Genomic DNA, 14,730 nt, shown 5'->3' with positions numbered 1-14,730 from the left:
TCAATCCAATACTTTTTAAACACTGTAAGCTTACATTTCCCAAGGTATGATAAGCTTCATAATGAAATTTTCTGTGTCTCGACCTGGTCTCCTTATGGTGAAAAAAAAACTCCAAGAGAGCCAGCATTGCTTCGTTTCACACGTGACTGTAATCGCTTTATATATATATATATATATATATATATATATATATATATATATATATATATATATATATATATATATATATATATATATATATATATATAAGTTATTGTAATTTTGCATAACAAAATTTCCAGAATCGGTAACAATAGGGGATCGAAGTTTTACACAGGAATAAATAGGGGAAAAAAATCTTCTCAAGTAAAATAAAGCCATGATTAGTCATATTAATGTGGAAGCATCCTCATATATTGAAGATTTGTTTGTTAAATCATGGCCCCTGGAGGAACTTTGGAGCCAAAATTATAGGGACTCAGAGTTTTACATACATGTAGGAATAAATAGGAAAAAATATTTAAAAATCTTGTTCTCAAGAATATCAAAGCCAGAGTCATATTAATATGGTTTAAGATAATAAAAATACTTTATGAATTATTAGAAAAACATGTGCTTTTAATAAAATATATGCGTATGACACCATTTTCTAACATATTACGCCACCGTTTCCTAAGATGAAACAAAGATAAGTCAAAATCACATTTTTGTCCACCTAAATTAATATTGATTTAATAAATTATCCCTTTTGTCAGTAAATACAATTTATCATTAAGTCAAATGCTGACACGTTTTTCATACTAACAAACCCAACCATTCCCCACGATAAGTTAAAGTCCAGTCTTTTTGATATCATTGACAGCTGTTTTTTCAATAAAAATGGAACTCGAAAATTTACTTACCTTGTTATTGGTCATTTGCAAAATTATTTTGTTTAAAAACATTCTGATTGTACACACGAGTACTCTGAAGTTGATATTAAAAAGATGCTTGAGTTTCTGATTGACAATATCTAGAGCAAATTGCATTAGACCTAAAGGATTTCAAAGTTTGTGACGTGCTGACGCTTTGCTTGTCGAGAAGGCGAAATACTACGTCACATTGTTACCACATCAAAGGAAGTAACCGAGATCGCTTCTCTCCCACGCTAAAGTCGGTCAACTGCAATACACATCGCCGACGTTTAACGGGTTTATAAAAGGGTACAAACAGTCCAACCGTCCTTTTATCGAATATTTCTCGCATAAATCTTAAACAATTGAAAATAGAGCAGTATGCATTTTTTAGAGTCCATAATAAATTGAAGTTGAGGTGATTATTTTATTCCATGACATATTTTACCTTTTTCATATTTCCGTATAAAAAGTAGTGCATGATAAACTTGATTTATCAGTATCAATCCAGGTCATGCATTCTGAGATTGTAGCAATTTATTACAAATTACTGCTGAAAATTGAGCCCACTCTGTACGCATGTATTCGAAAGAGATAGTAAAGATGGAAGGCGTGAAGATTTACGTTCAAATTTTATCGATTGAAGTTCAATACATACATTTTGTATTCACAGTATAAATAATACCGAAGGATAGAATGTAATGCCTATATTTAAATGCACCTCTTGATTCTGAGAAAGGGTCCAGGCGGATTTTTGAAAAAGATAAGTTGTCCTCGAAAATATTGAAAATAAATAATCTGTCCTCGACCGGCAAGAAAATAAATCTGTCCTTGACTAGTACAAATGTACTTCTACCCCCCACCCCCACCCCGAAAAGAGTTTCCTTTTTTTCTTTTGCTTGTTAACCTTATTTCAGAGTAGAAGAAAAATAATCTGTCCTTGATTGGTATGATGATATGAAAATAAATAATTTGACTCTTGCCAGTCCCCCTCCTTCAAAATCAAATGGTCGTCCCCTAATTGGACACGCAGTGTATGCATGTATTTTCTCAAGATGTATGGTTTGGTTTGGTTTGAACATATTTTATTGTAATTTCTAATTACAAAGGGATTGGGCAGAAGTTCTGAAAACTTATTACACCCTCTACCAAAATTAAGAATTGGACGGAGAAGGGGTTTCTTTTCTCATAATCGTCACTTTTTAGGCACAATAACATGGAAGAACTTACATTGGACTGTAAAGAAAAGTTGGGGAGGGGGCTTTGGTGAAACAGGCCTCCGAATGAAAATTTCAATACATAAAAAATAATAACAATGAAAAAAACTTTTTGTGAAAGGGAGGGGGTAAAGAAAACTGCCATTTAGAGTTCCATAAAAAAAGTGGCCGGGAGGGGTTTCTTATATTATGTGCCCGTTAACATACTTGAAGGGATATTATAAAAACGAATCGGATTGAAATGAGAGCCCCCCCCCCCCGACTTTTTGTCGCCAATTACTCGAGTTTATGCTGTACATGTATGTAACACATCAAAGATGTGGAATAATATCAATTGGTTTTTATAGTTTGATTGAGTTAAAACAAGATAAATACGCCATTTCAAGTATGAATTGGTGATAAATATTTAGGAAGCAATATTCTCTTAACGCCGTGTTAGTTAATTCAATCATATAAAGTAAGAAAACATGCATAAGATCTAAGAAAACAAATTGCATCGCATAATTATTAAACACTGTATAAATATGTGATAAAGTTGTCCAACAGTTGCTGAATTCGCACCTGTTTCCTTTCTAACCCCCCCCCCCCCAACATACACACACACAATGGAGTACGTATTGTGCTCCTTGTTATGAGTATACATGTACTTCCTACATTCTCAGTTTTATAAAGGATTGCGAAAATGTGTCTCTTTTACGTAATGCACAGTATTGTTTAAAAAAGAATCTTCTCAAAAAACCTGCGGCAGTCTATTGTGTATGAGCAATGAGAATGGGCTTAAACTTTGACTACTGATGAACTGATTTGTAATTTATATGATAAAAGAAATAAGAGTGCCAAATTTTCCCCCCAAAACGATTTTAACCCTCAGAGATTTCATTTTTGATTCGTTATATGACACGTAGACCGTAGGCTAACCCATCTTGTCATAATATTAAAACAAATGAAAATATTAGATCATATATTTATTTTTCACGCAATAATGATACAATGGAGTGAAATACATGACTGTATGCAGCCACTGAAACGTTTTCTTAGAGAGGGAAAGAGAGAGATAGAAGAAAAAAGCTATCATACATGCGTTTTTCTTTTCTAAGCAAAGATATGTACAAATACTAATTTAGCATTTTGACATAATTATTGACAATTATGAATACAAATTACCTTCTTAGTAGTAGAGAGTGATTGTTTTTATGCTACTTTGAGGTGCAAACTGATTTGAGGTGGAGAGGTGGGCTTTAAAGGCGGAAGTACAAAGTAAATCCGGATGCTAATAATGACTATGCAATTCTAGGGAAGCAAACCCGGATGATTTTTACTTATGATTAGCTAATACACAAACGTTCAGTCCTATGAATATATTGTATTTCTTTTAATGTTATGATGGGTTGAAACTTAAGGACTATGTCAATAATGTATTAAGATCCTAAAGTGTGTCAATTATTGAAATAAGACGTATATTTACTGTTTTGATTCATCAAAGTAGTTCGTGTATGTCCAGTACATACAAATGAGACGAGAAATTTTAAACATGTGGCCTGAGTCAAGACACAAGTTTTATAACCAAACCTTGAAAGATGATAAACAAGTTGAAAATGAAACCTCTAATTGTTCAAGAACTAGTCATTTAATAAACTTAAGAGAAGAAATAAAAAGAGACACGGAGAAGTCGGAATGGGAGCGACATAATGAACACCTCATCTATAGCTTTGGTGACATTTGCACAACTCCTGTAAAGGCAATCATACACCAAGTGAACTGTTTAGCCTGTCATTAGAACTGTAATGAAAGAAAAGGAAACAGGATTTATCTTTGCTTGGTATTAGCCTCTTTTTTGAGGTGCACATATCTAAGGTGAATTTACTCTTAACATGTCCATGGATGTTATCCGGATGTTTATCATGGATGAAGATGGGGTAATGAAGGAAACAAACCTGGATTTTGAAATCGGATATGACGTAGTAAAGATACTCATTTCCGTAAAAGTCTCCAGTATTTTGTCATTTAACTGCTAGCATTCACGGTGACAACATGTTTTCTTCTTGCTGTAAGTTAGCATTAAAAAATGACCGCTTCATTGAGGTATATACTACGAAAAACAACGACAAAAGAGTAGACTTACGCGAATGGAATACGGATCGCTTTGCGACAAAGAAGGGAATTAGTTTAAGGCTGGACCTTTTTAAAACATTGACACTCGCATTTGACATGATTGATACAGCTTTGAACAAAAAAGAGGAGTTGAACTATCATATGGGTTCTAACATTTTCTGTACAATTAAAAAAGACAATCCGTGTGTGGACATCAGACAATACTGGCAACCACCGGACAAAGAAATGCTCGTCCCAACGAAAAAAGGACTGTGTCTTCGACCTTTGGAGTACAGAGCGCTGAAATCCCACATGAATGAAATAGAAAAAGTCATCCCTGAGCTCGAATCACTTGTTCCTTGTTTTTTGCGCGAGGATCATATGAACCAATTAAACATGCTCCTGTGTCCTACTTGTAACCCGCTGCAGTATGTGAACTGGTGAGAAGAGACAGTGCAAGCAAGAAGACACCTTTTAAAGACTTTCATAAATTATTATCATCATGATTGTTTTAGGTATCATTTGTAGTAAAATAAATGTTACATTTTAATTTTGTGTGCGCGCATGTGTGAAAAGACGTACAAGATACTGAAGGCTACATTCACAAATGACAATGATTAAAACAATATTTGCTTGACGTGAGTAAAATATATTGAAATATTATTATGTACACAGATGTAATAAACATGTTCATTTAAACGTTTATTAATCTTCATTTTTATTTAATCATATGATTCAGCTAGGATATACATGTTTATATTCCTCAAAAAACTTATGGTCAATTTATTTGCTGGAATAATGAGGTTGACAAACGTCGTGTACCAAGGAGACATGAATTGTGTTATTAATCTTAAACAACTGGCAACTTAATTAACGTTCGGTACGATCCCCTCAAATTTCCAGGGGTAATTTTTCAACATAGAAAAATAGGAGGGAACTGTTTAATATTTTCCAATGGAAAGATTATTTGCGAGCATGCGATAGTTTTAATACTGGACATAAACGACTGAGATGGTATGCTCGCTACATTCAACGAATTGGATATGACGTCGTACTTACCAACGTACATATTGTCACCGCATCCGCGTTTCACAAGCTATCTAATCGTTAATTCAATTTCTCCCGCCTTAAACTTTTCTTATGACCCTGAATTATTTCCTGCTGTAATGGTGCGACGAAATGAAATTCATTTTACATGTCACTTAAGGGGGAGCGTGTTAATTAATGGCATAAAACGAGTTCAGGACCTAGATGAGATTGTGTACCCAACTATAGTAGAAATACAAACCTCATTATAAGAAGAAAAAAGTACTAGTCAGTTCTACTTATTTAATACCACAATCATGAAGTACGAAGACTACTTAGAATCCATCTATTACGATGCAAAGCACCCTGGGTCTCTAAGTGGATTGGAAAAGCTATATCGAGCTGTTCGAAAGGAGGGCAAGTACGTACTCAGTCGATCTAAAATCAAAAAATGGTTACAAAAGCAAGAAACCTTTACTCTACATAAGCAAATCAATAGAAAATTCAAACGTACGAAAGTCATTGTTCCGGAAATCGGATACCAGTGGGACGCAGACACAGCCTTCATGACTCCCTATCGAAAAGACAACGACGGATATGCGTATTTTTTAGTACTTATAGACGTTTTTTCAAAATTTGTTTGGACTGTTCCCTTAAAATCGACAAAGGGTTCTGAGATGTCTAAAGCATTAAAATTCGTGTTTTCACACTCTACACCCCCTGCAAAGATTCGTAGTGACAAAGGAGTTGAATATGTTAGTAAAGAGGTTCAACAATTACTGAAACAAAAAGGTATAATTCACTTTTTTACTCAAAACGAAATGAAAGCTAACTATGCCGAAAGAGTTATAAAAACATTAAAATCTCGATTGAGTCGATACATGACAAAACACCAGACTCATCAGTGGGTAGACATCTTACCTAAAGTCACCGAAAGTTATAATTCTACCTATCACCGTTCCATCAAAATGGCTCCGAAACAAGTGAAAAAGAGTGACGAACCCTACATTTGGATAAAGAATTATGATTATGCTTGCAGTGACAGTTCAAATTCAACGCAGTCAAAACTCGTAAGGAACATACAATATAAGTTTAAAATTGGTGACATGGTTCGCATTTCTCGGTTGCGAGGAGCGTTTGATCGGGAATACGATGAAAGATGGAGTGGAGAGCATTTCGTCGTGAAATCTCGCTCTATCAAACAAGGTATACAGATTTACAAACTACAGGATATCGATGGAGAAGACATAAAAGGTAGTTTTTACCAACAAGAGTTGCAGAAAGTAACAATCACAGATGACACTTTGTATAGAATCGAAAAGATAATAAAATACCAAGGAAACCAGGCTTTAGTCAAATGGTATGGATGGCCCAAAAAATTCAACAGCTACATCCCTCGATCATCGCTGAAATATTATAAGAATTTTTAGATGATTTGATTGAGAATGTTCAAAAATGGAGCAATCTCGCGTGATGCAAAATGCCGACTTTTTAAGAGAACTCGGGCATGCGAATTACAGTCGACAACGCGTCATAATTCAGAGAGCTAATCAACGACAGATTTCCGCTCTCGGTGATGTCGTTCGCCATCTGCTTGATAGAACAATACCCATACTATCACACGACCGCAGCTTTTTCCGTCGACACATCTTAGTCCTGAGGAATTTGTCAAGTTCTAGAGTTTCAGTCTCACGTAAGAAAAGAACGTTACTGTCGCATCATACCCTAATTCCCAGTGTTCTAAGAGACTATTACTTAGCTAGAATACTCATTTTATCCGTCAGGAACAGCGAGTCCTAAGGTTATAAGAAATTGATATAAGTAAAGGAGAAGTCACGAAAAACAAGCAATGGCCGTATATCTTTTCATAGACAGCAGAGACTCTACCATTTTCCATCCCTCCAACACTCCTGATGACTTTCTTGTTACACTACCCAAAGCTTACTTGATAGACGACTCGTGGGAATGTGCTATTTTAGAATTAAACATTGATATGCACGATGATGTTAGTACAGCTAGACTGTATGTATGTTGTGACATCGTAGGCGATAGTTACGTCAAAAATACGATGTTACCAATTTTGAGAGCCATCACATTAGAGAGAGGAATTAATCAGATGACCTTCACAAATCCCTTTTACATTACAGTTTCTAAACAGGAAATCAGTCAAATAAGGATGTTTATAAGAAACAAAGACTTGAGTGTTCTTCATTCTCAAGTTAATTTTTTCAATTGCACTCTGTGTCTGCGTAAAAAGAAATTATGGGATCAGTAGAAGTATACGACTACAAGAAAATGCAATGGGTACCATACATTCCGAATATCGATAAATGGGTTCGCCATTTTGAAGATATTTCTGCTGGAAGAGTTCGACCGGACTACAAGGGGCGTTACATTGTAGGAAGTGGTTCTCATAACGGAGCAAAACCCCCGAGTCAAGAACATAAACCCACCGTGAAGCTTGTTACACCAGTGGCACAGGCCGTCGAAATGGCCAGATCCGAATTAGAGCGCGAACAAGACAACTCTCCGAATGAGGATAAATCTATAAGAAAGAAACGATTCTTAGCCCCGCCTGGCAAACGCAACCATAAACCTAAGTCCAAGAAACCTAAATTCTATACACAATTCGACGATTAGTCATGGATGAAAATCATTTAAATCAACTTTCCCTTTTTGAATCACCTCCTGTCGACACGACCATTCAAACGAGAGAATGGGTGGAATTCAGACCTATCAATCAAATATCAGAGTACTCTGCTTTGGAATTTAACATACCACCACTCTCTACGGGTTACATGGATCTTAAAAATAGTCGGTTAAAAGTCAGATTGAGAATACTGAATCCCCTGAACAATCCCATCACGAAGGAAGATGCTGTGGGTTTGGCGAATCTACCTTTACATACCATATTTGCTCAGGTAGACACCAATCTCCAGCAAACCCCTGTATCTCAGTTGGGCACAAACTATCCTTACAAGGCCTACATCGACACCCTATTGACTACCTCCGCCGATAACTACGGAGTGCGATATTCTCAACTTTTCATTAAGGACTCCAACGATCCCGACGATGCCGATCCAATCAAGGGCATGAATTCAGGGTTGTACCTACGTCATTTATTTACTAAAGAAGGCAAAATACTAGATTTGGAAGGCCCCCTGCAGGTTGACCTCTTCCAACAGGACCGTTTGATTTTAAATGGAGTATCACTCTCGTTAAAATTGTGGCCCAGTAAGGATGCCTTCAAACTGATGTCAGTGTCTGGTTTAGATTACAAAGTTCAGATTGTCGATGCTAGTTTTAAGCTATGTATCCAGAGACCGAATCCTGCTCTGACCATGGCTCATGTCAAAATGCTAGAAAAGTCTCCTGCAATATATCCGTACTTATTTTCTAATCTGAAAATAGCTTCCATCGCTAAAGGGGAATTCGGTTTTACCATGGACGACGTATTTCAGGGAGAAGTTCCCTCCACCCTCATTCTAGGATTGGTATCAAGCAGTGCATTCAGTGGAGATTATAAGAAATCACCTTTTAACTTTCAGTCCTTTGATTGTAATTTTGTGGCCTTCTATGTAGACGGACAGTCGTTTCCGACCAAACCTCTTCAGCCTAACTACCAGTCTCATACTTACTTGGAAGCTTACCAAACCCTGGTTTCGGGTAGAGAAAACGTTTACGTAGAACGTGAAGAATATCCGAAAGGGAATGCATTGTACGTCTTAGACATCAACCCCTACATAGATTTTAACACAAGAAGAAAAGGACATTGTCGCCTAGAACTCAAATTTGCATTTCCATTACCGGAGAGCGCAACATTAATCTTGTACGGAAAATTTCCACAAATTCTTCACATAGACCAATCTCGAAGCATTATTTTCAAATGAATAACTTTGAATTGAAATCTTATTTGTCGAGATATGACGTAAAAGTTACGTGTGCTGATGAATTTCCAACCAACGCCAGGAAACATAGGAATACAGACAGATGCGGAGGAAGAGGAATGCATTGGGTCGCTTTTCACTTTCCTTTAAGAGGCCCAGCAGAATTTTTTGATTCTCTAGGAAACTCTCCGGAATTTTACAACACCAGATTCAGATACATTTTGACAATTAACGGTCCTAAATATCAATACTCCCGTTCTAGAATCCAATCAGAAACGTCTAGTGTGTGTGGACATTATTGTATCTATTTCATTGTTAAAAGAAATGTGGGATTTTCCATGAAAAACATTATGCATGATTTTAGTGTATCACATCTGCATGAAAACGACCGTTTGGTCTCTGACTATGTAAAACAATTACATCAATAAAATATTTTAAGAACAATTTTCTTTTTACGTTGAGTTTTTTAATATGAAAATAATATTTAAAATTTTAATGAAAATGAAACATGAATAGAACATATATTGTGTCTTAATTGCTGCTAACAAAAAACCTTCAAATTGAGTTCATACTAAGTAACTATTTCGATAAAACACAGAGTTGACTAAAAAACAAAAAAATAAAAATTAAAAAAAACACCCCCCTAAAACCTACTAGTAATTATCGTCTAATAAAATTCACATACGAAATTGGTTTATTTCTTTAGAATAATCTTTTACATTAGAGAATTACCTGTAAATCCCGTTAAATAGATAACTAAAGAATAAGAAAGAATATATACTTCTTTATTAGTATGCAGCATTAATAATCAATAATAGAACAGTGAATATGGTTTAAAATTGAATCCAAGTTTTATTAAGTCTGTATCGAGAATATGGTTTCTTTGCGCTTTTCAGAATCTTTTTTGCGATTTTTAAAGTCTTTTGGAGTCCTGGTTGTATTTTTATTAAAGGCACAGGGGATTTACGCAAAAAATCCTCTTTAGTTTCAGAATCCACTAAATTCTCGGTCTGTGAGCTTTGGTTATTTTTCTCCTGTTGTAACTCATCAGGTTTAGTCATATCTTCAGGTTTGTGTTCAGGTATTTCTGTAGAACTTTGTTTAAAATCTTCCTGATGCGACTCTTGGAGAGACAACAGACGTTGGTATTTGTCGTATGGTACCAAAACAGATTTTTGCATTACGTCCACCATCTTCTTAGGAAAGGTTTTACGATTTTTAGAAAAATGGGAACGATCCGATGTTTTCTTTTTAATAGAAGTAACTTGCTTTTTCGCGACGCCGTCTTATCCCCCAAAACTAGAAGAAATGATTTGTGCTTTTTAAGTATATTTTTCTCACTTTGGTTAAGTACAATGACACTATGTATGACGTTCGCAGCTATTTCTCCCAACACTTGTAATTGTGGTTTCGTCACAGAACTCAGTAACAGCTTTCTTTGTGCGGTTGATGTTTGTAGTAAAAGTTCTAAAAAGGATTTCTGGTCTCTAACTAAGAAACTCATTTTTAAGACAAACTTGAAAGCGCATTCTTATAAACTGGTGTAAACTATGGGTTCTTCATCCGGAAATATGCTGGTTCGGAGTCTATATTTGTCGTTGCCTTGTGGTGACGTATCAACTACGAGGTACCCAAAAGCTCGTTTCGTTGCATCTGTGTAAGCGTCTATTAATAATTTAGAGCGTCCTGGGTATAGCTGTCGGCCTAGCATAGATATCTGCGAGGCATTTCTCATGTTTTTCATGAGTACTAAATAATAGGTATTTAAGGCTATGGTTCGAGATTTAGAGCCTCTCGGAAAAATATTTTGGGTAATGAAAATGACGCTGAGACGTCGGTGATGACAGCCTTGCGTAAACAAAAGTTCCATGTCTACATCTTGTACCACTCGATGCATTAAATCGTCTAAAACTAATAATGTGTGCTGACGATCGGAAGTCAAATATTGAATTGTTTCATTAGAAGGTATCCCGTGATGTAATTTCAAGTTAGAAATATGTTGCTCTATTTCGTCAAATAAAGGCTGATGAATTCCGTAACAATATAAAATTTTTTTGGGGGGCTCCTTTACATACATGTCATCTAAATGAGTCAGTAACCGATATACAAATCTTGTCTTTCCGCTACCTGTTTGGCCACTAATACACATGCTCGAACAAGGTTGAAAAGGAATACTCATCTTGTTTATTCATCTAATCCTTCTGCAATAGGGCAGGGTTCTTATATCTTATCAGCCTTTAAAGACGGGTTGGGTAAGACATAACCTATGGCACTACTCAGCAAAGATATCCAGAGTTCAGAGGAGCCGTTTTTTAATGACAGATTAACTATAGAAGTGATTATGATGATATATACCACTGTCATTTGACAGAAATATACTATTTCCGATTTCGGGAGTTTACTCCCTAGAAACCTCCATGATTCTGTTGAAGTACTATTGGGTCTTTCCATAATTAAAAACAATACCATTACATTAATTTGCTTCTTATAAACTTTTTACTGAATAAGAAAAAAGATTACTTATAAACTACAAAAAACACGACAATACAAAATCTATTTATCAACATTTATTATTTATATGATTAGGTATATGTAAATAACAACTAGGATGTAACAAAATATTTTCTCATAAATCAATATACAATGTATTTGGTCTATGCCTGACTCACGCATGACCAGAGATGGGGACAGTTTAATAAACAATATTGAGAGTAACTCTTAAATATATACAACAAGTAACGCGATATACTTCTAATAATAGAATGATATATCTGTGAGTAATATGAAAAAAAAAAAAACAAAACCTGTCAATGAAGTTAAACACAGTCTCAACCATGAAGTCCTCCCCCCCTTTCCATTGTCTAAAACTTCACATTTATTCAGTCATATTCGACAGTTAATTGTATATCGAGTTTTTTTATTCGACATCTTCTAGAAGATGAATAAGATTTAAATCAAATTCATCAATTTCGATTTCATTATTCTTTTTAGTTTTTAAAGGACACAGTTCTATATCTAATGGTTCTGTACTCACACCGTCAGCTAGTACTTTTCTTTTACAATAAAAGTAGGAAAAACCATTCCTCACTTGACGATAAGTGCAGATTTGGTTATTGTGAAGTTTAAAACCCATATTTATCCCAAAAGCTTGTTTTTGAGTTTTTAAAACATTTCTAAAAGTGGTCAGGGGTGCTTTTACTCTTTTCTTTGAAACACCTTTGCATGAAAATTTACAATGGGTGATATCTCTTTGTTTAATATTTTTCCGCCTGTTCAGTGATTTACATTTCTTAGCGCGTTTAAGTAAGCGCTCCGCCGTAATCACGGCGCTTGAGAGCGACACTTGCTTTCGAGCTGAAACGATGTAAGTCTTGGAACAAAGACCAATGATCTCGTCCCCCTCATATTCGATTTTAAAAAGCCCCGGCGTTCTGCGATCGTACTTTGCGTGTTCCTTACAGCAAGTGCGAGGAAACCAATGTCGATTGCAGTCCGCCTCAATCTCTAGGGCACTGGTACAATAACCGTTGAGACCGTGATCGTAAATCTGTCGCAGTTCAGGTTTAATCACAGACTCAAAGGTAGAACCCGATATTGCCATGTAAGCAGAGTCGGTGTCCATCTCGCAGTATTCAAAGTCTGCACGGTTTACAAATTTATCCATGAAGTCATAATAGAATTGCAACATGTGCAGTTTTGCATACTGCAAGATGAAGTAGCCGATCTGAATGGGCAAGTTCAAATTCAATTTTTTTTACACCTTTCTATTTCGTACAATTCCTCATCTTCTATCAATGTTGTTAATTTTTTAAACTGGGGCTCATTTATTTCCATCATAGCATTTCCTTCCCCTCGAACATATTTGACGATCTGAAATTTTTCCTGATCCATGATGGTGGATCCAAAGGCACTATTACCTTCTAATTTCCGCGTGTCTGCGATAATAGCTTTAGTAGAATCTATATCACCTTGACGTCGAGCATTACTGACATCGCTTACAAAAGATTGAAAACATCGTTGTGGTGTAAATTCCACGGTTTGATATATTTTTGTGATTTCCAGACCATGACTTATATACCACTTAAGTAATGGAGTCGCAATTAATAATTGGCGCGCGCGCATTCCCCCGACTAGTAATCGTCTAGGTTTTGTAGACAGGTGAAAGACCTTTGCGTGGTGTTGCATGTGTCTACCTATTGCATCAAACGGAATGTCAGATGTACAAAAAAGAGGACTCATTTCGGAGAAATACTCGCAAGGTGTCATGGTTGAATGATTGAAATGAGCTGGCCATGTATCCGGCACGCGAATGTCGCACTCGTCCATTCCGAACAACTTATCACTCATCACGGCAAGTATTACGTCTTCCGAAGACAAAGAACCTTGACTAATATTGGGCTTACGCGAATCTGCAAATTTTTTCAACCGTAAATTAGACCGAATGTTATTCCGGAAAGTACATTCGCGCATCTCTACTACTTTATAACCTTTCCTTTGAAGATAAAGCGTTGTTTTGCGAGTTTTCTTTTCGCGGCTATATATCAGCTTGTCATCTTGAACATGACGCGTTAACCAACAACGGTGACCGTGCCAGTAACAGCCTTGAAACTGAAACACAGTGTTGGAAGCTTCGTCATAGCCGTCGACCGGGAAACGACCTATTTTCTTTTCCTTTCCGGAATTCAGCTTGTGTGTAATCTTGTACTGACCACTGTGGTTCAGCCACTCTAACCAATCAAAAGCTAGAGAGTATCGATCGCGTTTCTGTGGTTTAAACCCGTCATCTACCTTACGGCGCACGAAAGAACCAACGGGCATTTCTTTCCCTATACAGTGTAGATACAGGGCATTAGCATCGAAGCCAATGATCTTACCACAAGGTTTCTGGGAATTTCCTCGAATATAAGTTTTTCCGACTTCGTGATGACGATTAAGTATGATACTCGGTCCGCCAATAATGTTTTGCTTAATGGTATCATACAAGTCTTCGTTGGCTTGATCGATCAATGCAAAACTCGCCCCCTCTTTTCTCCCACTGTCAAACAACATTCGACGCGCAAGACCGGGCACTGAAATACTACATTTAAATATATCAATGTTTCGTTCGAAATAGTACTTTTGTAAATTTTTCACGGCCTGTACGAAAGGTTTGACGTCGAGGTTGTTATACCACACCAGAAAATCGCGAAAGGTTGTCATTTTCTTCTCGTCCCACGCGTTTTGACAAAAGGCATATTCTTCGTTCGTGATATTTGAACCTTTCAAAGACGAATAAAAAGCTTCATGTGGAGGAAGTTCGGGGTAATTTAATTTTTCAACTGAGTCTAAAAATTGGTAAGGAAAAAATCCTTTACATTCTTGTACATCGAAAGCACGCAAGAACCCTGAATAATTGATGCCTGGACTCAGATACTGTGTAATGTCTAAAAATTTAAACCTACGAGTACTTATGCAGGCATAAGCATTATTTCGCTTGACGGTGAATGTGCCATTTGTCGAATCTAGCTCAAGATGTTTGATGAGATAACTTTTGATTAAATTAATGTCATATTTTGCGGAATTGAAACCGATACAAATGATCTGCTCGCAATATTCTTCCATTTCCAACTTCAATTTTTCTATGCTTTTCTTTTCTTC

General features: G+C 36.1%; 1 protein-coding gene across 1 annotated transcript; it reads left to right on the top strand.

Moving 5' to 3' along the window:
* Positions 1–7,848: 7,848 nt before the first annotated feature.
* Positions 7,849–9,096, top strand: LOC133188162 (uncharacterized protein F54H12.2-like). The gene has a single exon (XM_061323544.1). The coding sequence runs from the start codon at positions 7,849–7,851 to the stop codon at positions 9,094–9,096; it is 1,248 nt and encodes a 415-aa protein (XP_061179528.1).
* The last annotated feature ends 5,634 nt before the right edge of the window (positions 9,097–14,730 follow it).

Source organism: Saccostrea echinata, unplaced genomic scaffold (assembly GCF_033153115.1).
Source record: "Saccostrea echinata isolate AGI-Se365-2 ecotype Australia unplaced genomic scaffold, CSIRO_AGI_Sech_v1 ptg000016l, whole genome shotgun sequence".
Taxonomy (NCBI): Eukaryota; Metazoa; Mollusca; class Bivalvia; order Ostreida; family Ostreidae; genus Saccostrea; species Saccostrea echinata.
The sequence above is the reverse complement of the archived record's forward strand: the minus strand, read 5'-3'. Positions and strand labels throughout refer to the sequence as shown.